The sequence below is a fragment of the Canis aureus genome, chromosome 9, assembly GCF_053574225.1.
Source record: "Canis aureus isolate CA01 chromosome 9, VMU_Caureus_v.1.0, whole genome shotgun sequence".
Taxonomy (NCBI): domain Eukaryota; kingdom Metazoa; phylum Chordata; class Mammalia; order Carnivora; family Canidae; genus Canis; species Canis aureus.
The window spans coordinates 27275436-27301119 of record NC_135619.1 but is presented as its reverse complement, the minus strand read 5'-3'; the positions used below and the strand labels follow the sequence as shown (position 1 = coordinate 27301119).

Sequence of the window (25684 nt, the reverse complement as noted above, 5' to 3'; positions counted from 1 at the left end):
TTTTACTCTCACATTGGCACAGCCACTCAGGAGTTAACTGGATGTGTTTTGAATAGCTACTGCCAACAGACTATTTAAGCTGATGTTATATTTAGTTTCTCCCATTAGTACTAACATTATATAATTCTAGCCATGTTGAAAAAAAGATTAGTCACATACTGTCAACTACCAAGATTAAAAATATAAGCTTTCCACCTTGTATTTTTATTTACCTTTAGTTCATTCTCCAGTAAGAAATATTTTCCCCAAGCATGTCTATTCTATTTTCTTCACAAGTGTGCTTTTAGTTCACGGCAGCTATCCTATCTTGATATATCAGGGAAAGTTCCATTTCCCATCGTTTTCCTACAAGTATTCCTAACCAGTCTAGATATAACAAGCCACTATGAGCTGCTAGTAGAATTAGGGCAAACTATGTAACATAGAGAATTTGTAATGGTATTGGAATTCAGAGAGCTATATGGACAGATACAAAGAAAAGTAAAAATGGGACAGAGAATTATAGTAATTTCCTATTAGTATAAAGCACTGAAATTTATGCCTTTTGCTTGCTTTTTAAATATAAATGAAAAGAAATTAGAGCAAATTTAAGGCTGTGCCTTAGATATGCTTTCTCTAGGATAGAGTTAACAAATGCAGTATAAGAACTGCATATATTATGTAGCATTTTATAATTCCTGTCCCTAAGCTCATACTACATGGGATTGTGTTGTACATGAGAGTTTTCTCCAAGTATCGTGGTGGAGAAACAGTTGAAAAATCATTCTTCTAAAAGGATCTATTCTGAAATGGATCTTCTTTCTATTGGCAAGATTATTATGGAACACAAATTTCAGTTTTACCCAAGAAGAGACAGGTCAATTAGATCTTCAGCGATTTCTTCAAGTTCTGCTCCATCCATCTCTCTTTCCAGCTTATATGTGATATCCTTGCCAGTACATTTGAAGGCAGTACCTGTTCATTGTCTTCACTAGTATTTAGTTTTCTGTGAGTCCTTCTGCTACTTGTTAGCTTTTTCCTGTCCATACTATGCCTACTCCTGTGTCAGACTCCTACACTGGATCTTCTGAAACATTACTGTCACCACACACAGCATCAGCAGCCTTTCTATCAGCCAACATGTCAGAATCTAACCTTTGCTCTCCTGGTGTCTACATTTCTATTAAGTTGCTTATGTTCAAATTAGACTTTATGACAGCAGCTGTTTGAACTGTGGAGCTAGAATTATGCTACTTTACTTGGTTTTTTTCTTCCATCAGTTCCTTTTTCTTGTCCTGTAAGGTAAATATAAATCCTCAATTTTTCTGCTGCTTTTTATTTGACCCAGATTCTCATTCCTATTTCTCATAATTTATGAAATAATCAATACAACTCACCCACCATGAATGTGAGGACAGATTTATCAACCCTACAGAAAAAGGGCAAAGACAAGTCCTCTCCCACATACCTACATAGTTTTGCTAACTAGTACCATCTTAAAAACCCATCTTCACTATGACAGTAGTGAGAATATGTCATAAGAATTTGAGATGTAGTCTTTTTTTGAAGAGAAAGTTCATTAGAGATACAGTAAATCAGTTTATGTACTTTATAATGAAATAACATATTGCTTATGGCATTTTCAAGAATTATATTTACTGCTTTTATGCTTATTTGGAACCACTTCCACATTCCTTTTTCCTTTTATGCTAATACTGTCTTTATGCTGAAATTACAAATTTCATTGAGAAATTGGAAGGTGAGGGTTGTAAGAAAAAAAATAAAGGAGAAGAAAAACACGGAACAATAGGAAATAGAGAGGGGGATAGGTATGAAGAAATTCAAAGTGGTGGACAAATAGAGGAGTGTAATCTGACAGGAATGGGGAGGGTATAGTGGCCAGGTGAGAGAGCAGAATGCCTTTTTGGGAGTGAGCTCTTTAGTTTGTCTTCTTTTGTATTCCTTCCTTCTACTTTCATGATTATGATCAGAGGAAGGAAGATGAAAGACAGAACAAGTGTTTAGAATAAGGAATGACAAAGACAGAAGACAGGGAGTGTTTAAATGAATGAGCTTATTGATTTGAAATATTGGGATTCTCAGCTTGCATCCTTTGAGCGTTTGATATCCCTTTGATGCCAATTTATGTCATAATTCTTTTCTGAAAAATGTTTGAGTATAGTTGACACACAATGTTACATTAGTTTCAGGTGCACAGTGCAGTGATTTAGTAAATGTATACATTATGCCATGCTCACTATAAATGTAGCTACCATCAGTCTCCATACAATCCTGCTCAAATACTATTAACTCTATTCCTTTGATGTGCTTTTTATTCCCATGAATTATTCATTCCATAACTGGAAGCTTGTATCTCTCACTCCTCTTTTACCCATTTTGTCCATCCCCACACACCCTCTCTCTCTGACACTTCCCTTCTGGCAGCCATCAGTTTGTTCTCTGTATTTATAGGTCTGATTCTACTTTTTGTTAATTTATGTATTCATTTTTTAGAGTCTACATATTAGTGAAATCATATTTTGAACTTTTAATAATCTGGGTTTTTTTTTTCAAAATCTGTTTTGACATATATGATTGGTTTTTGGTGGTCATCACAACCTCTTTACTTCTTGGTTTTAAACTCTTGATAATAACCTTTTTCTTGACCAGAATGCTATGCTGACAGCATTTTCTCTGAAGGGCTACAAAGTATATTCTTAGTTTTTTTCCAGATGGTTGGAATGTTATGAGATTCTTCAAGAAATCCAATAGGTAGTTTATTGAAAAGATTCAGTCTGATTTCTACTTTTAAAGTAGAGACTTTCCTCTCAGACTTCTTTTCTAATCCATCTCCATGACTGGCAGGAACTCTTACATAATATCACAATTAATAGTTTCTAGTTTCTGTCTACTCTGGTCTTTACTTTTCCTCTCCTCAATGATACTGTCCACTTTTTATTATTGTTTTTATGATATATGACATGGTATTATGACTATTATTTATCTTTCCTTTCACCATCACATTCTGTAATCTATGGCATAAATAGCTAGCATACTTCTATAGTAAATACACACACACACACACACACACACACACACACACACACACACAAGAGCACTCTGTCTTGATACCCTTTGCCATACTTACTTCCCTTACCTTGCAAGAAATAATGATTTATCAGTATGGAGGATGTCCTCTTTTGAGGCCCTAATGATGTTATATTACTGCGTTTAACTTCATTTAATCCAGGTTAAAATGTCAATTACATAGTAGGAATTTGGTAAATATCATTGGCACTCGTTTCCCCTGGGTACAAGGGTGCTAGTTCTAAAGGAAATGAGTACCATTTTTCTAATCTTTCTGTGAATTTTATGCATATTTAAGAGACTAATTAAAGAAAATCTTTCACATATGGTAGTATTGCTCTTTAAAATGATTTTCTTTTTTCAGATCATCAAGGTAAATTCATTCGCAGTTTATTGATATGGTGATTGTCACGTTGCTGCATTTTTACTCTGGAAGGCTTAGAAAATAGATTTTATGCTCATATGCATAGAGAGAATCTCTCTCTTTAAAGATTTTCTATTCCTTTAATTTACAGAATTCAGTAATTCCCCAATAATTACTAATTCACAGTGCTTTTCTATTGACATGTAGTTGAAATACAATGTTACATTAGTTTCAGGTATATGACATAGTGGTTCAACAAATCTATATATGTTATGCTATGCTTACCACAAGTGTATTATGATACACAATGCAGTTATACCATTGACTACATTCCTTATGTTGTACCTTTTATTCCCATGGTTTATTGTTTCATAACTGGAAGCCTATACCTCCTGTTCCTCTTCACGTATTTTGTCTATCTCTCCACCCACTTCCCTCTGGCAACCACCAGTTTGTTCTCTGTATTTAGGGGTCTGTTTTGCTTTTATTTGTTTATTTGTTTTGTCTTTTAGATTCCACAAATAAGTGAAACCATATGGTACTTATCTTTCTTTGTCTGGTTTCTTTCACTTAGTATAATACCCTCCACTTCCACCCATGTTGTTGCAAGTGCAAAATCTCATTCTTTTCTATGGCTGAATAATATTCCATTGTATATATATCCCACATCTTCTTTATTCCTTCATGTATCCACTGACATGTGAGTTTGTATCCATATTTTGGCTATTGTAAATAATACTGCAATAAACATAGGGGTGCATATATCTTTTCAAATTAGTGCTTTTATTTTATTTAGGTAAATAGCCAGTAGTGGAACTACTGAATCGCGTGGTATTTTTATTTTTAATTTTTTGAGGAACTTCCATACTGTTTTCCACAGTGACCGCACCAATTTACATTTCCACCAACAGTGTGCAAGGGTGAAGAGAGAATATCTTAAACTGCTCCATGGTTCCTGATAAAGAATAAATCTTGTGGGTATCATAATTGCATGTGGATAATGATATTTTTTAACTTAGACATTTTTATGTCAAATTCTTAGTTATATTTTAGCAGAGCAGATCACAAAAACAATTTGTGACATTGCTCCAATAATAACGAGGTTGACTCATCACATAGACTTATAAATTAGCAATGAGAAATCTAGCCTTGTTTGTTTTGCCAGCCTTTTCCCAAAAATTCACCTTGAGCCTATTAATACTTTAATCAGTTACTTGAGAGAACTGTCTTTGAGAATGATACTACAGATAAGCTTTCTGTGAGTAAATTTCTTAAAATATGTTGAGATATCTCAACTTTTAAGAAATTTACTTCAACTATCATGAACTATTACGATAGATGATAGATAGATAGATAGATAGATAGATAGATAGATAGATAAATGATAAACAAACAGGGACAGAATTGTGAAAATCAGTTTAATGGTTTAAAATCAAACTAAAGCTACTTTGAGTAAATGTGATCCATTGCCTTTAAGAGTCATAACATCCTCCTCCCAGAATGCTCCTGGAAAATCAAAGCATTCTGAACCAAGGCTTCTAACTATTTTCTGATAGAAAATCAGAATTCTTGACAGATTATGCTAAGAAGTATAAAATAAGTTACTCAGTTCTACTGGCTTCAATAATTAAATTGGTCCTAGGCAGTCACTTAGGACCAGTTTACTGCTGATAATTTGGGACAGACAATTTGCCAGTATGTTTGTAAAAGAACTAAGATAGCACATTAAACATCTCGTTCTCGTGTCTTTTGGGTGGATGATGTCCATTGACTCTAATTTTCTTTTCTAAACACCCTGTTTAAGACTTCCTAGTTTCTAGCAAGTTAAACATGAATTTAATCAGCCTGTAGATGAAATCAGAAAATCTTACATCAATATTTTCAGGGAATGTGGTTGGGTATATTCTGGGATCAGTGTTGGCAGATGCTCAGGCTGTCAGCCTTCAATATTGTTCTTCCATTTTATGTGGTCATTAGTGTTGAGCAAAGCACCCCAGTGCTTTATAATTAAAGGGAGTAGCTTAACCTCAGAAAAAATCCCTAAAGAGGTTTTGTTGATACAAATAATAAAGGCACAGATGTAGAGGTAGCTGATAAAACTTCTTGTACAAAGGGCTTCTGTATCCATTTTTGCATAATTGAGTTCTGTATGTGACACTGTTCTTGAATGAAAAACAATTGATATCTGTGTGCCATCTGTTATTTTGTTTCTGTGCCAAGTGCCAACACCATAAGGTAAAAACAATAGTCTGTGAGCACTTCAGTGTGCTAATACTCACTTGGAACCTGATATTCCAGCAAGCTTCCCCAGGCTGTCAAAACTATCAAAATATAGTGATGCTTTTTAGTAGGCAAAGATAATATTCACAATATTATCTCTTGATGAATTACATGGATGGAGCAATCTGTGAAACCCAAGAAAGCCTGAAGTTTTATTTTTTTTCCCAGAAAAAAAAAAAGGTCCCAACTGCAGATAGCTAATGGTTACTTGATAAGATGGAAACAGCAGTGTTAATGCAGTAGGATAAGTTGATAAGATCTGTGTTTCCTACATCATCTGTCTCCTGTTTCACTTGAATACCTGATTATTGAAATTATGTAAGGTTCATGGAGGTGTTCCTTGACTTCATCCTGTGTTATTTTTATGATCTGTATATGGTACCATCACAGAAAAATTGAAAGCAGATTTACTGATGCCCAATTCCTTTATTAAGGTCAAGAATGAACGATTCATGTAGAGGTTTGCACCGTTGTCGGGAGAGATGTCATGTTCCATTTGCTTAACACTGAGTGTATTTACTCACTGTGGTCTATTTCTTTGGGGGGGGGTGGTGTTTGTTTATTCAATGATTTTCATTTGTTTGTTTGTTTTTTTGTAAATGTATAATATCCTTGTTGCCAGCACATGTTATTTCAGGTAGATGTTAAGTCCAAGAGGGGATGAGTATGCCCTCAAGAAAACTGCCCCACAGGGAGCCTGCTTCTCCCTCTACCTATGTCACTGCCTCTCTCTGTGTGTTTCTCATGAATAAATAAATAAAATCTTAAAAAAAAATTTATCTGGCCTAACCATACTATAAATCCCTGTAACATGCTTACCAAGATTAAAACAAAGTAAAACATTAGCAGGAACTTACACAGGAAATGCAAGGTATTGATTTATCAATTTAGCCTTCCATGGGATCTAAAAACTTAAAAGCTAGATGTGTAATTACATATAAATGTATACCCCTTGAGGGTCAGTGCAGTTCTTTCAACAGATTTCTAGGAGAAAGACTTATATTCAAGGATCACTACTGGATTTCTTAAACAAATCAAATAATCAGTAGAAACGTTGATAAATTATGTCCTGCCATATTATTTTTATATTTTTTGTTACTTCTTTTTAATTGCTTTCACGTCTTAATTCATTTAATGTTCATGAGGACTCATTAATAAAGACAGAAAAGTTCTATACTTAAAATTCACAAAGTAAAGACTAGGAAAATGAATCTAATGGAAAGTCTGTGGCTTGGTCCCAGTCACCTAACCCATTAGCTTCAGCAACAGAAAGAGACTTCTGGTTCTTTGCAGCAATTTCTACACTATTCTTCTTCCCTCGTTCCTTTGTAAGTATCCTCAGAAGGCCCCAAAGGGGAAAATGAATGAGAAAAGAAAAGAAAATAAGCTAATGGGTATTAAAGAACAATTCCTACTTAAAATTTGAAGAGAAGCTCAGCAAATACCTACTTAGAGATTTTAGTATTAACTGTAATTTAGAAGGACTATTATTAAGTCTGCTAAAGTTTTGCCAGTGAGTTGAGTATTAGGGATGAAAAAGCAAAATAGAAACTTCAGTTATGTATAAAGGTTGTACTTTTGTCAACAGAAACTTGGAACACTAAAAATAATTCTTAGTTCTTTTGCAAGTTGGCAATCACAACTATTTATCTATTGCAGTATTTTGATATGGTTGCCAAAGGAGATCCAGTTCAATACTTATGGAGAAACTGTAATGTTATTAATCAGCTGTGTAAGATTTTAGCTGGTGAATCAATGGACTATGTAAAGATTCTTGAAGAATGTGATGGGGATCATTGGGTACAAATATCCACTAGAAACCATTGTCTTGATTTGGATATAATGACATTGATTTGCTGGTTATAGATATGTGAGCAGGAGCCATTTATTTTCTATGTGAAAATATTATGGGTGATTTGATTACATTTTGTATATTTGTGTGATAAATAGGACCATTTCACTCAACAGTCTTAGAGGAGGGAACATATATGTAAAAAAAATAGGTGGCGCAGCGGTTTGGCGCCTGCCTTCGGCCTAGGGCGCGATCCTGGAGACCCGGGATCGAATCCCACATCGGGCTCCCAGTGCATGGAGCCTGCTTCTCCCTCTGCCTGTGTCTCTGCCTCTCTCTCTCTCTCTCTGTGACTATCATAAATAAATAAAAATTAAAAAAAAATCTTAAAAAAAAAAAAGAGCAAAATCAACAGATGATATATTCCATAGTGCATAGACAAGCTTCAATGAGGCCATTCATTATAAATTAATCCAAAATCTGGGCCAAAGTTATTTTTGGAAGATCATTGTTAGGTAAAGGTGAAGCAAGAAATCTTGAGGAAACCTTGTGAAATGATTTATAAAAATTCATAAAAATAAATTAAAAGTGGAAATATGACTGTTAACACTTCCCAAGAGATTATCATTCCTGATTTTTATTTCCTTAGGAATTGGAATACATGTTTGAGGAATTGGAGATGCATGCCAGATACTTAGTTTCACACCAGGGAAATTAAATACTGGGTATACTTTCTTGTTTTTGAGAAAATAAGTAAAGAAGGAAGGCTAAGGATGTGGAGGCTAGCTAGGAATACTTCCAAGAGTTGGAAGTCAGAGATTTGATTTGAAATGTTCAGTGGAATCATGAAAAATATTTTGATGTGTCTTATTACAATAATATACCTATATTGTTACTAATATATTTATAGCCTTCCTTATGTGTATACTTATTATTAGTGATACTCTTAGTTCTGTATTAATTATAAATTAATATTCAAACTAATTTTATTGAACACTTCAGTAGGTACTTTGAGGGCAGCATTTTGCTGGATGAAGAAGAGAATTAATCAAAACTCTCATCATCCCCCCCCCCACACACAAAAAAAAAACTCTCATCATCTCTTCTCTGTTTTGAAAGGCATGAATAACAAATATAATGTTAGTGAAAAGTACCATACAGCCACTAATTTTTTCAATGTGTGGAGTGCCAAAAACTTTGGCTTTTGAAACTTTCAGTACAGTGACGTTACTGAAAGTAAGGCCTGCAACCAGGAAAATATTGAAATTCATCCCTACACAGCAAAGGGAGACTGAACAAATGAAACAAACACTCGAATGTGTGACATTTAATTTTTAAATCTTTGGCACTTTAGGAAATCTCTGCTTTTGGTAGCAGTATTTTGATAGTGCTCCTTTGGAAGCACATTTAAAGAGACTATTTTCTTAATAGTAATCTGATTGACAGAGAAAAGTAAATTGAATATTACCTTAATTGAAATTTGTTGATCATAAAATGCAACTGTGATGTAAATTATAGGAAACTTTACGAAAAATTCAAAATAAAAAGATCATATGGAGAAATACATTTATTAAATAAATATTAATGACAGATAAGTATTCAGTTAATTCCTAGGTATCTTATGCTTTTGGGTGCAATTGTAAATGGGATTGACTCCTTTATTTCTTTCTTCAGTCTCATTGTTAGTGTATAGAAATGCCACTGAATTCTGGGCATTGATTTGGTAACCAAAGAGGTAAAGGACCTATACCCTAAAAACTACAGAACACTTCTGAAAGAAATTGAGGAAGACACAAAGAGATGGAGAAATATCCCATGCTCATGGATTGGAAGAATTAATATTGTGAAAATGTCAATATTACCCAGGGCAATTTACACGTTTAATGCAATCCCTTTTTGAACTTGGCCACAGTAACTTCTTGCAAGATACATCCATGAAGGCAAGAGAAACAAAAGCAAAAATGAACTATTGGGACTTCATCAAGTTAAGAAGCTTTTGCACAGCAAAGGATACAGTCAACAAAACTAAAAGACAACCTACAGAATGGGAGAAGATATTTGCAAATGACATATTAGATAAAGGGCTAGTTTCCAAGATCTATAAAGAACTTATACAACTCAACACCAAAGAAACAAACAATCCAATCATGAAATGGGCAAAAGACACGAAGAGAAATCTCACAGAGGAAGACATAGACATGGCCAACACGCACATGAGAAAATGCTCCGCATCCCTTGCCATCAGGGAAATACAAATCAAAACCACAATGAGTTACCACCTCACACCAGTGAGAATGGGGAAAACCAACAAGGCAGGAAGCACAAATGTTGGAGAGGATGTGGAGAAAGGGGAACCCTCCTGCACTGTTGGTGGGAATGTGAACTGGTGCAGCCATTCTGGAAAACTGTGTGGAGGTTCCTCAAAGAGTTCAAAATAGATCTGCCCTACCACCCAGCAATTGCACTGCTGGGGATTTACCCCAAAGATACAGATGCAATGAAATGCCGGGACACCTGCAACCCGATGTTTATAGCAGCAATGTCTACAATAGCCAAACTGTGGAAGGAGCTTCGGTGTCCACCGAAAGATGAATGGATAAAGAAGATGTGGTCTATGTATACAATGGAATATTCCTCAGCCATTAGAAACGACAAATACCCACCACTTGCTTCGACGTAGATGGAACTAGAGGGTATTATGCTGAGTGAAATAAGTCAATCGGAGAAGGACAAACATTATATGGTCTCATTCATTTGGGGAATATAAAGAATAGTGAAAGGGAATAAAGGGGAAAGGAGAAAAAATGAGTGGGAAATATCAGAAAGGGAGACAGACATGAGAGACTCCTAACTCTGGGAAACGAACTAGGTGTGGTGGAAGGGGAGGAGGGTGGGGGTGGGGGGTGACTGGGTGACAGGCACTGAGGGGGGCACTTGATGAGATGAGCACTGGGTGTTATTCTATATGTTGGCAAATTGACACCAATAAAAAAAATTTATAAAAAAATAAAAATAAATTGAAAATAAAAACGTATTCAGTTAAGAAATTAGATACATGATTATATACTCAAAATGATTATTGTGCTTATTTTAATATTTAATATAATATTAAAATGTCTTCAGGAATGCATATGGATATGTGTTATACTTTAAAAATATTTTAATTAGTTTTAAAAGAAACTAAATTTTTATTCCATCAATATATTAAAACTAATTTGTAAGCCAATAATTACATATTTCAAAATTCATATAAATTTAATAAGTTAGGGACCTCTTATGCAAGCTTTAGGAGATTAATTACATGGTTATGCACCTTGTCTCCATGCTAGCGCCTGTATGACACTGTGTCTTGCATTACAGTCACTACTGAGTATGTCTTATTCACTGAGGAAAACTGCAAGTGGGATCTGAGAGTGGGACTTGTGTCTGACATAACTCTGGAATACAATGCCCAAAGAAGATTTGATTTTTAAGTTATGTTCAAATACTTTGAATGATTGAATGCATGGATCTTGTTCAATACCTATCAAATACTACTCAACCTCTGACACTATGCTGCACTGAAAATCATACCGTCCTGACCATCACTGTAGTCAACATGCTTTTGGGATTGCCACCTCTCTAATTTTGTTGACAGAATCATTCACTTCTGTGGTCAATCCAAATCTTTGCATGAACTGAGACCCAGATATTTTAAGTAAAAGTTCAAGAAGGGTACAATGCCTGTATTTTCAGTCCCAGCATCTTTCCACAGTGTTACTTTTGTGCAATTTTCGTGGCTCCTTCCTCTCTGTTTACTCATAAGATTGTTTAAAAGCTACCTTATGAAAACTTAAATGATTCCATCCCCAGTGACGCTCTCCTTAAAGCATTAAATCTTTATACCATTTATTTCACACCCACCACTTGGCCTTTTTCAAGCTCTATTAAACTTATCCATTATGCTATTTAAATATTCATATATTTAAACCTTATCTTCTCCAACTAGACTATAAGCTCTATGAGGTAGGGACTTTTATTTCTCACAGTGTCTGACACACTGATTTGCATATAGCTGTATTAATAAGTATACATCCTTCTATTTTTCATTTTTTATCATCAGTTCAGATTCCAAGTCTTACATGGTGCTTCACATAATTCCTTTTCTCAACAGATATTTATTTATTGACATGAATATGTGGGGGGCTTCAAGGAAAAATAATGAGGGCTTTTAAATTCAGAGATGGTCAGAATTTTTCAATCTGAAATACAGACATTTTACAAAGTCAAACACTAACACAAATGTGTTTACATCTCAGTCAATGTATCTACCTACAGAAACTCTGGGAAAGGACCTATTTTGCAAACTCAGTATTTAATATAAATGTATAATTACCAAAAAACATTCCAAAGTGTGTGAATAGGGATATAAATACTGTTTTACATCTTTGAATCATTCTTTAAGAAAGATTTGGCACTTTTTAATGGGGCTTCTGTAACATTTCCCAATGTTTGCAAATGCAGCAACTATCGCTTGGCAGAAGCAATGAAAGCATTTATCCCTCTGTTACCAACAATAATCACAGAAGCTGAAACTTCAGATGTATAGTTTTTTGATATACAAGAATTTGCAGCATATTAAAAAGAGCTTTGCTTCTTTTGTCATTACTACTATGTGAAATGCAGTGAAAAAATATGGAGTCTTTTTTAGGTCATTATTAACTATTTTGAAGTATATAGTATATCTTGAAAGCATTCACTAGAGATCCCTGTAATTTATGTCAATATTATAACTAGGGCTGTCTAAATCACTACCTATATCTCCCATTTCTACATGAATGATATTTAATGTACTTCTTGACTATTAGCATCTATAGTAGTGTTTCCTTATCCACAGGGGATACTTCCAAGATTCCCAGTGGTTGCCTGAAACCATAGATGATGCCAAACCCTATATTCTGATGCTTTTTTTTCCTATATGTAGATACCTATGATAAAGTTTACCATAAAAATTGTAAATTCTAAAATTACAATTTAAAATTTAAAATTTTAAATTTAAAAATTTTAAATTTAAAAATTACAATTTAAAAATTGTAAATTGTAAATAAGTTAACTAATAATAAAATAAAACAATTATAACAATATACTGTAATAAAAGCTATGTGAATGTGATTTCTCTCTCTTTTTCTGTTCTTCTTTCTGTTTCTCAAAAAGTATCATATTACATTGTACTCCCCTTCTTGTGATGATGTGAGATGAAGTGAGGTGAATGACACAGGCATTGTGATGTACCATTAGACTGCTATTGTCCTTCTGTCTGACTTTATGTCAGAAGGATCAGATCCTTCAGGGTTGGTGGTTGACTGCAGGTAACTGAAACTGGATTGTGAAAAACCACATATCAGAGGGGCCTATGGATTACTAAATGTTTTTGTCAAATTATAGTAAATGAAGAAGCCATTTTTGATGCCCAAATTAGATTAGAATGCTATATTAATTTAAGTACTTTCTGGCTATGAGTGGTTCTTAACAATTTTTTTCATGAGAGTGTTTATCTTTGTTATGATAAGGCAGGCAAGTAAATTAAAACAATATATCTTATTTGCATATTGGAACTACAACTCTATTTGATGATACAGTTTTGTACCCACTGGAATTATAATCATTTTGGTTTTCTTATTTGTTTATTGTTTTTGTTGAAAATATTTTATGTATAAATACATGTACATAAAGAATGTTTTCAGCCTTGAAAGAAAGATAACTAAAGTATCTACTAAATATAAAAACACTATTTGAATGATATCATAAACCAAGAGCAAAAACTGAAAACTCTGCAACTTCTACTCTCTAACATTTTCAGTGTTGAAGTCCATTTTTTATAGTTCCTTTCTACCAAGACCATAGCAACACATCATACACTTTTAGCCTAGATTAGGCTTCATTATTTCATATCAAGATCTTCGAGGATAATTCTTTGTCGGGTCTCCCTCTTTATTTCTGAAAATTTCTTTATATACTCTGTTCACTATCGTGTTAATGATCTATGTTATCTATATATCTGATTTATAAAGGATAAATGAATTCATGTTTCATTTGTCAAAGCATACATCTGTTTTCAGAAGTAAAATCCTATGATTTAGCAAGAGCAATCAACATATGAAATGGCTAGACATAATGGGCTTCCAGATAGAAAATGCAACATTTTAAATATATTTTTGTTAGACCAACCACTTTAATGATTTACTTAATTGGGGCTTTATCAAAACAACATTTCTCCTTCCTTAAAAATGCAGGACTTCTACTGTATTGAATGTCTTAACTTGCCCTTTGTTTCCTTTATTTTTGTATCAAATCTGTTTGTATGTACCATCCTCTCTTGCTTTGCCTTTACTTACTTCACTTTCCTACTCCCAATGTCATGTCTTCTTTTCTAAACATCCCCAATGCATGTGCTAGAGGAGCCTTCAAGTCATATCTATAAATCCACATCTTTTATTCCTGTATCTTATTTTCATACCAGAACCACAAGAATATTCAAAGATTTTTATTTTAAATTATTCAAAGTTTAATCTTCTATGTCAGAACCACTGCTGTATAGATCTTTCAATTTCCCTTTAATTCCATCAGAAACTGTAAATCCTCTTGGGAAAGAAAGAACTTCACTTCCTGAACTTAAAACTAAATATAAAATGTAAGCTCTTATCCAAAAGTTTTGAGAATTGGCATCATGATCATTGGTAAGCTACTGCAGCTTCTGAATGCAGATTCTTCTTTTATTATATACAAGTGAACATTAGACGGTTTCCTCAGTTTTTTCAGTCCTAAAACCTATTCTGAGGTGGTAGTTGAAGAAATGATTCTATTTATGTTCTGTTTTATTTTAAACTGAGCTAATTGTGAAACTGAACTTTTATAACATATATCAATTTTTAAATCACAAGGACAGTTGCATCACATCATAGTCTGTAGTCCAGATTCAAAACTTGTCCAATTTAGTCACTCTTTTTTTTTTTCATTTACTATGAATTGTAAATCAGACATCAGCACAAATTGTGGATATTGCAATTTCATTTTCTGTGAAGGTTGTTCTGCTTAGGTTGACTTAGAATTAATTAAAAGGCTAGTTTTATTGAAATGATCCTTATTGCTTATGTTTCTGAAATATTCCTTGCATTAATGAATACAAAGGACAAAATGGGTTGAGGTTGTTTTTTTCTTTCTTTTTTTTTTTTTTTTTTGTATTTTTTGCGGGGGTTGAGGTTTAAAGGATTTAGTTTCTTGCAGTTCTTCTGCTTCTTCCCTAAGAACTCAACCTCAGATATCGTTTTACTTTGTGGTTATGAGGCAATTTTCCAGGTTTTATGGAAGTATTTTAGCTTTGAAACCAGCTTATTGAGTTATATGGACACACAAGTAGGCTCTAAGAGGCTGTCAAGGAAAATCAGAGTAGATTTTAGGGCTGATTTCATCGATGAAAGTATCCAAATAAATAAATCAGTTGGATTATTAAAAACTTCCTTGGATTATCCAGAGTTGGTTTATTCTTCACTTTCTTTTAGGCCTAGAAACAGGATGGCTAAATAATAAATAGTATCTATTAATCTTATAAAGTAAAGCTTCCAGAAAACAGGAGTGCTGAGTATACTATCACTTTTGTTATGAGGAAGCAATTGCAGTGGTTCTATCCATTATCCATCATCCATTATCCATTATGTGCCATTAATAATACAAATATACAAATATTTTCAATAGTGCAACTATTTAATGGTTCTACGCAATAGCTTCAAAATTCTATCTTGATGAGACAACTGTTAAGAATGTGAAATAATTGTTACCAACAATCTCAAAATGTGGATAGAGGTGAACGCTAATTTTGTAAAGTGTATCACCAAATCTTTGGTGTTGCTTTCTTGCCAACTGTTTACAAATGCTATAGACGATTTTGTTTCTAAACTACATTTCCCTATATTGCCAACTTCTGAGGTAGACTAACATTATACTAAAGACTAATTTGTAATTTGCTTTTGATACTGCTTCCTCAAGTTGCTGTGTTGGAAAGAACATGGACTTTGAAATCAAGCAGTTTTGGATCTAAAGTCTGTCACTCATAATGTGTGGGATGCTCAAGAATGTAACTTCCCCCATTTAGTTTCTTTATATGTAAAATGGAGATCATAATATAACTTTAAAAGATTACTGTAAGGGAGTGCCTGGGTGCCTTACTTGGATGAGTATCAGACTCTTGATTTTGACTTAGGTCATGATCTTAGGGCCCTGAGATCAAGCCCTGGGTGGGGCTCCATGCTCACTGGGGAGCCTGCTTAAGATTCTCTCCTTCTTCTTCTGCCGTCCTCCTCTGCTCTTATACTCTCTATAAAAATAATTAAAAATAAATAATTAAGATAGTTGTAAGGATTAAATGAGGTCACATGAAATGTCCTTGCACAGCCATACAGAGTAGATTAATACTATAAGTATTGTTTCAGTCCCCATTTTTTAATATACACTTAGCCAAACCCTATAAACTTCTTGATATATTTTTCTAAGTCCATCTTTTTTCATATCTTTCTCTGCTGAATAAATTGGACTTATCTTAAGACTTGGTTAGCAATTCTCTTGTTCTTTCTGACACCAAATAAGTAGTGTGTTTCCCAGCAGCAATTCTCTGATTCTTTGAAACCTCTAGGAGTCCAAAATTCAATTCAATTCCAACACTAACTGCCTGAAGTTAGTAAAGATCCCACAAGTTAAAGGGCTTAGTCCTGCAAGATTACCTGCATGTCAGACACCAGATACAATTCCCAATAGCCACCCATACCTCTAACCACCCAGGTATAGCTTTGAGAGTTCCCATGACCTCCTCCCCTTCCAAACTTGATAATTTGCTAAACACCTTATTGAACTCAGGAAAACACTTTCCTTAAATTTACCAGTTTATTATAAAGGAAGTAGCTCAGAAAAGGCCAAGTGAAAGAGGTGCATGTGAATTTTTATTCATACACTGGGTTAAAAGAAGTCATGGACTCCTCTCTGATCCCCTTATGAAGAAATAAACACAAATACACATTTCTATATAGTTTGGTGTTTTCATGGATTATTCTTTCCAATAAGTTAGACATTTATATATGGATTTAAAGATTTAGAACCAAACCCTACTTAGAACACTTGCCAGACAATCTGGAACCAGTAGATACAAGAATAGTAAATGCGAAAAACCTAATTGTGAGCACTTTCTACTTAATATTTTTATCTCAGTGAAAATCCTTAATAACTTTAAAGGGTTACACTTTTACTTCCAGATAGCTAATCTTCTACATGCCCTCATCATATATATTAATATATGTATAAGACAGAAATTTATTTACTTGAAGTGCTTTGTAACATACACTACATTTTGAATCTGGTTTGAAATCCATCATTAACAACATTTTTTCTTTAATCTAGCAGTTTTATTGCAACACTTTTCTACTTTCCATAAAACATGATTTCCATTTTTGACCTATGCAATTTATACATTCTAAATGATATTGTGAATAGACCAATGTCTATTTTATTTATTTATTTATTTATTTATTTATTTATTTATTTATTTTTATAAATTTATTTTTTATTTTGTTCAATTTGCCAACATATAGAATATCACCCAGGGCTCATCCCATCAAGTGCCCACCTCAGTGCCTTTTACCAAGGTCTATTTTAATTGATAACTGTAATAACCAATGTTTTCAAAGGAAATATTGTGGGAAAGCACTAAATCATGAAAATTTGGTAGCATTGTAATTGAAAAGAATGAAGCACAGGTCATAGTTAAGAGCCTCGTCTCTGGAGTCAAGTTGACTTCTTTGAATCCTTATTCTGTTACTTTATAGCTTCATGACTTTGCTTAACTTGCCAGTGCTTCATTGTCTTCTTTAAAATGGTTACTATTATAAAAAGATAAATCATGTGACTAAATAACACAATACCTAGAACTTAGGAAATATTCAATATCAACATATATAATTATTATTTTTATTACCATTGCTCTTCAGTATATATGTAGGGAGATGGTTTGACAAGGAAACTTTTGAACCAGAAGTTGCTAATGTAAATGAATACAGTTGGTATAGTATAATGGTATATTTTTAGAATGTAATGGTATAATTTTAGAATCATTTGTTCAAATGAACAAAACATAATTACCTATTTATTTCTTCTAAAGAATCTTTCCTAAGTGGGGTTTTCCTCATAACATTTTTTTTTATTTACAGTTTCTTAATTAAATATTTCATAATACAGCATACTGAATAACTCTTGCACCATGAAACACTAATTTTATCAGAATAGTGAACTCTAACTTTTTTCACATCTAAAGCTTTCTTTCATCATATTTGAAGTCTTTATACCACACCATTTAATCCTAACTGTGAAGGTCTATTCTTCTCACTGGGTATTCCAAGGAATGAAATGCTGAGCTCATTAATACCTAGTTTGCTAAAGTGAGCCTTACATCACAGAAGTTTTCCATAGGCAGATGTAACTGTATTACATTGAGTGTGCTCAGTTTCACATTTTCTCGCTTATTTTGGGATTAAGGAACCACCCCAGAATCCAAGTAGTTTGGGCATTCTATTAAATAGCAGTAATGATTACTTTCATTTAGGGTTGTTTTCCAACTCAGTCTCTGTTGAAATTTTGAAAACACCCTGTGTTTGAAGATATTTAACCTAACACTAGCTTTTGTAGGCTGTTAATAAATGGGTGGACTGAATCTTCTAGATTTGGATGAATGACACATTCATGGTCCCAAAAAATCCATTATTTGAATAATCTAATAGGTCAGATACATTCAAAGAATTCCCACAGAAAATCATTCATACAAAAAGTAAATAGTATTTTAGGATATTACCCTGGTAAGTACAATTAATTACATTTTGACCTTTGTCGTTTAAAAACAAATTTATAAGAAGAAAGATAAGCAGTTGCACTGTTAGACAAATACAAATATAATGAGAGTAAATGTGTATTCACTTAACATATTTGCATTTGACTCTAGTATCATTAATCTCTCCTCCATTTCATCTTTCCATTCCAATGAGTATATCTCTGATCCTATAATCACTCCAAATTTCCCTACTTCTGAATTATTAAATTCCAGAAAATTTGGTTTATCAACTACAACTTTCTGGCCTCCAGACTCCATTGTTCTCAGTGTACTTGCTTTTCAGGTTTTCACCTATTTCCTATATATCCTGGAAGACAAAGATGCCTTGCCTTGTCAATACTCATAGTGTTATTCACTTCTTTTATTTCTAACCTAGAATTATCTTTTTTGTCCTGCAATTTTGTTAATCAAAACTATTGGCAACTATTTAAATATCTGCCTACTGTGTTAGAAATAGGATTTTTTTCTCATTCATTTTTTAAAAAACTCTTAGCACTTACATAGAAAGAGCTCAAAAATCAGATTTTTGAATAAAATTAGAGTTAGTGGGAGACATAGTTGTTGAAGAAGCAAGAAGGGTAATTCAACAGATCGACAATGATAAGGGACAGCAAGAGTATAAAAGGTAGATGGAATAACATGTAAAGATTACCAGAAGGCACATTTGTTGTGGCAGTCCTAAGACATTTTAGCATTTTGATGGAAGGGATGCCAAATAGAGTTGTACAGCATTTATACTGCACAACTCAAGAGGGTGTCATACACATCTACTCAAGGATGCGATTGTGCTGTAAAGGGCAATACTGAGTTGTCACATAGTTTATATGATTAAATGAATCCCATCATTGCTGCCCAGGAAGTAATTGTTATTTATTTTAACTATTGAGAGTCATTATGAAAAGGATTATATTTTGCATATGCTACCTAATGAGAAGTATGTAACACTTTTTAGAAATCTTTCTGTCAAAACAAAAAGGTTAGGACCTAATATAGCAAGTTTTAATTATATGGAAAAAATCACAATTAAAACAGATAAGTGAGTCTTTGCAGTGACTTAGAAACCATGTCCACATGTGGTATAATTTGCAAATTTTGCTTAAGGTTTACACATGAATATTATGACTATTAGTCAAATAAGTTCAGACCAGATAGTTTAGGAAATACATTATATCCTTGGGTTACATATTCTATTAAATAATGGATATTCTGAAGCCAAACTGGGAATAGTTAGAATTCACTGACTTGAACCAATGGCTTTATCTGTTTCAAAGTCTCATGCTAGTTAGGTGACTACATTTCACACCTAGAGCATCATTTGGTTGCTGACAGTGTAAACCAAACATTATCAATATATTTTGTTCTGGGAAGTAGCTAGAAAGAAAAAATAAACTCTGCTACTTTCACCTGCAAATGCTTTTTTTAAAGTAATGAATCTCATTCACTGCCCACAGTCAGTGAATGATGCTTCCCATTTCCCATCCCAAGTTGAAATGCCGGCTATTGTTCTCCAACCACTTCTTACTCCTTCCCTGTTGCTAGATGTGTCTTAAAAATAACTTCTTGGCTTATTGCAAACCGTGTGTTTCATCTGTTGTAACCTGTCTTCTACAGATCCTCCTGCTGTAGAACCAGCATTCCTGGAGATCCGGCAAGGACAAGACCGAAGTGTTACTATGAGCTGCCGGGTCCTGAGAGCCTATCCAATACGGGTGCTGACCTATGAATGGCGCTTGGGCAATAAATTATTACGGACGGGTCAGTTTGACTCTCAAGAGTACACAGAGTACCCAGTGAAGAGTCTTTCCAATGAAAACTATGGGGTTTATAATTGTAGCATCATAAATGAGGCGGGAGCTGGGAGATGCAGCTTTCTTGTTACAGGTAAGATTCTAAATATTTCACCGTTTGTATATTTTTGATCAAGGGATCTTAGTCTTAATCAATATAAGAATTAAAGTGTACATATCCATGGAACATACTTTGAGTAGCTTGTCTGCTATAGTTAGAACTACTCATTTATTTTCAAGACAAAATTATTTAGTAGTTAAAACAGTTTATGTGCCTATAAAATTAGAAGTTTATGTGAATTCAAGAAGATTTGGTGAAGAGGTTGGTTATTTTGAGTGTTTAAGTAATAAAGTGACAAATCTTAACTAGCTTTTTAACATCAAATTGCAAATATTAATATTAATACGTATTTCTGTCTACAAAAATTGCTTGTTAACCAACACCTGCTTTGATTTTCTTAATAGCAGAAAGAGTGTTTTTTCTTCTTTGTATTTATTTACTAACTATATGTGTGGTTAAACTCAATTTTGTCTTTGGCTTACCATTGGTTTACAAATAGTCAAAGGAAAACAATAGACCTAGCATAAAATAAATTAGAAGTATAATCAATACTGATTGATTTTGATCAATCAATTCTTGTCTTCCAATGTATCAAAAGAATATTAAGTTTGTATTAAACTTTGGGTAATCATGTAAATTATTTTATACCCTATATAATAAAGTAAATTTGTGTGATTTTTGAGCTAAGGTTAGACATACATTAAAAGGACATATTCCTTTTATTCCTTTTCAGTATTATTTCATTCTAGGTAAAGTTAGTTTAATAGTTGGAGTGTTCATGTTAGTAAAAGAAGAAACTGGACATTGTGAATTACCTAAAAAGCAATTGTAAATATTATGATTAAAATGTTTCAGACTTAATTAAAACTTGCTCATTGGTAATAAAAATTTTTATTCATAAGTTCTTATTTTAAAAGAAAATTTTGTTTTTGCTACCTGAAATGTGATATTAGATAAAATATAGTGAGCTAACTAAAGCATATGAAGATGTCATCTCTGCTGGATCTTACCACCTCTTGGTTTTGCAATCCATTTTATCAACATTCAGGTGTACTTAAAGATTTCTACTTTGATTCCTAAAGTGAACTATTCAAACAAAACCAGAAGTCATAGGACAATACTACTTATATGGAGATCTCTCTGCTAATTTTTATCCCTAAGAATATTTACAAGGGAAAGAAGAATGTAGTGTACTATTCTATGGAGTAATTTAAATGGTATGATGTACTTTCACTTTTTGATTACCTATTATTGTCCCAAAGCAATAAGAATCTTTCAAAGGTAGTTGTTTCCTACTTATTGGTAGAAAGAGGTCATCTTTTTTTTTTTTTTTTAATTAGGCCCCCAAAACAAAAACACTCCATAAGATTAATTGCATCCTTTTCTTCAAAGTTTTGGGACTTAAACACTTCTAATTTTTGTTGTTGACATTGTTTTTTAACTTTAGGCTAGTTCAGACCATGCTGCCTCTGTAATATTTTCATTTGTTCTCTATTACTTGACCCAAATCCCATTTTCTGAACTAGAAAACAAGCTGAGACCAGAAGAAACACTTTTCCCAGAAGAAAACATTTTCCCATTCAAGATCCATGGGGTGTAGTAAGTAGATTTTGATAGCTCCAGAAAGGAATAAATCTGTTATGGGTGGCCCACAAAGGGAGAGAAAATATCCCCATGAATTGATTTGTTTCCAGTGTGCTTTTTCTATCTTCAGGCCAGCTTCATTGTTTCAAGATTTCCACATACAATCTAATATAGTTTTGAAGAAAAAAGGAAATAATTGAATTCCAAGTATTGTATGATCCAGGAAGATATACATTTGACCCTTGAACAGCACAGAAGTGTAACCACTCTCATATAGTGGTTTAGTCAAATTTGCATATAGTTTTTGACTCCCCCAAAATTTTACTAATAGCCTACTGTTGACGAGAAGCCTTACTGATAACAGTCTATTAACACATATTTTGTATGTTATATGTATTGTATACTTTATTTTTACAATAATTTAAGGTAGAGATGTTCTATATACTGTATTTTGATAATAAAGTAAGCTAGAGAAAAGAAAATATTCTTAAGAGAATCATAAGAAAGAGAAAATACATTTATAGTACTGTGCTGTTAAAAAAAAACAAAAAACCTCCACATGAAAGTGAACTCACAAAGTTCAAATCTCTGTTGTTCAAGGATCAATTGTATAAAGAAATCAGATTCCATAGAATCCGAGGTCTGGAAGGAACTTCAAAAAAGTATTTATTTCATCTACTAAAACACATCACAATTAGTAATCTTTATGAATTGCCCATAATTCAAAACCTTTTGAAGCTATACTGAAGGGAACTAAGGAATAGGATATATAAAGAAGACATATATCCTTTATGCATATATTCTTTATACACAAAACAGATATTTGAAGACAATTCTATTTACTTCCTGACAAATTATGAACACTTTAAATTTTTATTATTATGAATATTTTACCAAATTCAAGATCACTCTTCCACTACTCATGAATGTTATACAGTCACCCGAAAGTGAACTTGATCTCACTATGCATCAAAATATACAAAGTTGAGCTAAAAGGCAATGACAGCCCTCACATTTATATTTACTTTAACTCCCAGGAAAACTAAAAAATTCACACTTCCTTTTCCCAGTTTTATCATGTGTATTTGATGTGTGTGGGAGTATGGAGGTAGCTGAGTGGGATTGTGTTTACTGAGAAATCAGAGTGTGAGAATATTCTCCTATAAAGGAAAAGAAGAAAGTAAGTGCAGATATTTTGGGAACAGTAACATCTAGCTTGTAGTGCACTGTCCACATAGAAAATATTAACTATAATACCAAAAAATACCATGTATTTTCATTTATTCTATTTACTAACATTGTTATGCTAAAGATAAGCATAGTTTTTTGTTGGTTGATTGGTTAGTTTTGTGGTTTAAGTGAGCATTGTGAACAATAGTAGGAATCCAAACCATTAATCGTGGTTTTCTTTGTGTGTGTGTGGTTTTCTATACAGAATTTTTACAAGAATATATATAGTTATATAAAATTTAGACTTAAAAACCATTTAAGAATTTGATCAACAGATAATTTGAGATTCTTTAAAATGAAACTTATTAAAGGAATGGTGTCTTCTTTAACAGCTAACAGTGTATATACTCTATAAGAATTTGTATTACATAACTACAAATTATAATTGAAAATAAAACAACCTACATGTATTGTCTCTTTACTGATGACAGTTTTGCAATCTGGAAAATATTTAGCAATTATTTATTGTGTAACTACTACTTGCCCAGTACTAGTATAGACACCAGAAATAGAACCATAAATACTGTCTCCCAGAAATCTTTCACCATCATGTCAGTTTCCAAGTCTTGTCAGTTTTATCTTTGTTTGGAGTTTTGAATCTATCATTTTATTTTATCCCTATTTTACCTGTAAAGCTTTATATTATCTTATCCAGAATACTATACTAAACTTTTATCTGATATCTGAATTTTCAGCCTCTTTCCCTTTCAGTCCATTTTCCATACTGTGGGACTTTATTTTCCTAGTAAATGTATCTTACTCTTCTCAGTGGAACACGTTGATGTTCTTCATGGCCTATAGGTGATATATAAATTCATTGCTATAGATTTTCAAATCTTTCATTAATATCCCAATTAGAATATATAGAATCATCTCTCCTTCATTACTACCAGTTACTCCAAACTCTAGTCAAATTAGATCGTGCTACCTCCCACTCAATCATTACACATTTTCAATACTCTCTGCCTTTGTTCACATATTACTTTATTCTTAAAAACTAGCCCTTTGGAAAAAAAAAAAAAAAACTAGCTCTTTGTGTGTTCCTCTACTAGGGTTATGGTGATCCTTGTTTGTGCATTTACTTGGGTCATTTTCACCTTTGCTCCATAGCCAACTAGATTTGTGTAGGTTGTAATACTATATTATTTCATAATTTACAAATTATGTTATTATTTTTCAAGTATCTGAAAATTATCAGTAAAACTGCAAGTAACTGTGGTTTGAACAAGACAAAATTATTACACTCAGGTTGAGTCTTGAAGAATCATCACAGAAACTAACATAATGGCTCTTCCACAAAATCTTTAGGGATTCAGGTTTCTTCCATCTTATTGCTCAGTCGTCATCAATACATGGCACATCTTATAGCCCTAATGGCTACTGAAGTCACAGCTATTACTTCTACATTTCAGTGAATTATCTTTTTTTAAGTAAACTTCCTTAAAAAGTAGTAGTTTTAGAATTTTTTTCTGTTTGAATCTCATTAGAGACATTCCTATTGGTATGTCTGCAATAAAGGCTATGGGGTATAGATTTTATTCTGAGATTATATCACACTTGTTCATATATATTTTAAATTGCCTTATTGAAAATTTTGCAATGCAATTAAATGGAAATCTACAAGGAAAATCTAGGGTTTTTTTCCCTGTATAACTTAATACCATTACTGATAGTCAACTTTTCAGGAGGCATGGCCACTCAAGTCTTAGAATAATTTGAAAAGACAAGAATAGGTTTAATCAGAGACCTCACAAGATATTTTTATTGATGAGCAATGGAGTTGAGGATACTGTGTTACTTACTGCTGCATAACCCATTACTACAAACTGAGCATCTCGAAACAGTGCACATTTATAATCTCACAACTTCTGTGTGTCATGAGTCCAGGCATGGCTTAGCTAAACCTCTGTTCTGAGTCTCACAAGGCTGCAAAGAGTTGGCCGGAATGTTCTTATCTGGAAACTCATCTTCAGATAGGAAATTGAATCATGTCCAAAATTATTAAGGTCATTGAAATAATTAATTTCCTTTGGTTAAATAATAGAGGGCCCAAGTGTTTTTACTCATTATTGGCTGAAGCCACTTTCATGTTCTTGAAGATGCCTACATGTTCTGGAGACCACCTGTAATTCTTTCTCATGTGGGCTGTCCCAAACATGGATATTTATTTGATCAAGTCAGCAAGAAGAATCTCTAGCTCTGGGCATCTCAGATGGAATATTTTATATTATAACATAATTACTGAAGTGACACCCCATCACCGTTTCTTTCCACTTTCAGTAAGAAAGAATTACACACAAAGATATGAAAACCAGATATAGTAATCACTGCAAGTCTGCTTAGGGTCTCTCTCTGCCATAAATATCAGCACTTTCTCCCACAAAGAGTACTTTTTTAAAAAACAGCTTAGTAACTACTTTATCTATGGCAATATTTAAAGAGATCCTTCAAATTAATCTCTTTCAGTAAACATGGCAAAGAGGGTTTTATCAAGCAAAACCTCTCCTGTAATTGTTACTTTTGCCTCTAGTTTGGAAATGTTTGTGCTAAGATTGTGCACAATTTTCCTTTTAATATAGTACAATATTCAGATTTACATATTAGAACTACTATTTTC

At 33.1% G+C, this 25684-nt stretch overlaps 1 protein-coding gene across 3 annotated transcripts in view; it reads left to right on the top strand.

The window, feature by feature from the left end:
• MDGA2 (MAM domain containing glycosylphosphatidylinositol anchor 2) overlaps positions 1 to 25684 on the top strand; it is a 786794-nt gene that overhangs the window by 646815 nt on the left and 114295 nt on the right. For all 3 annotated transcript variants that reach the window (XR_013386160.1, XR_013386159.1, XM_077909189.1), the window contains exon 9: positions 20017 to 20286. Coding sequence is in view for 1 of the 3 variants with exons in the window: in XM_077909189.1 (XP_077765315.1) it covers positions 20017 to 20286 (270 nt within the window). In the remaining 2 variants the exon portion in view is untranslated. The remainder of the gene's footprint in view (positions 1 to 20016; positions 20287 to 25684) is intronic.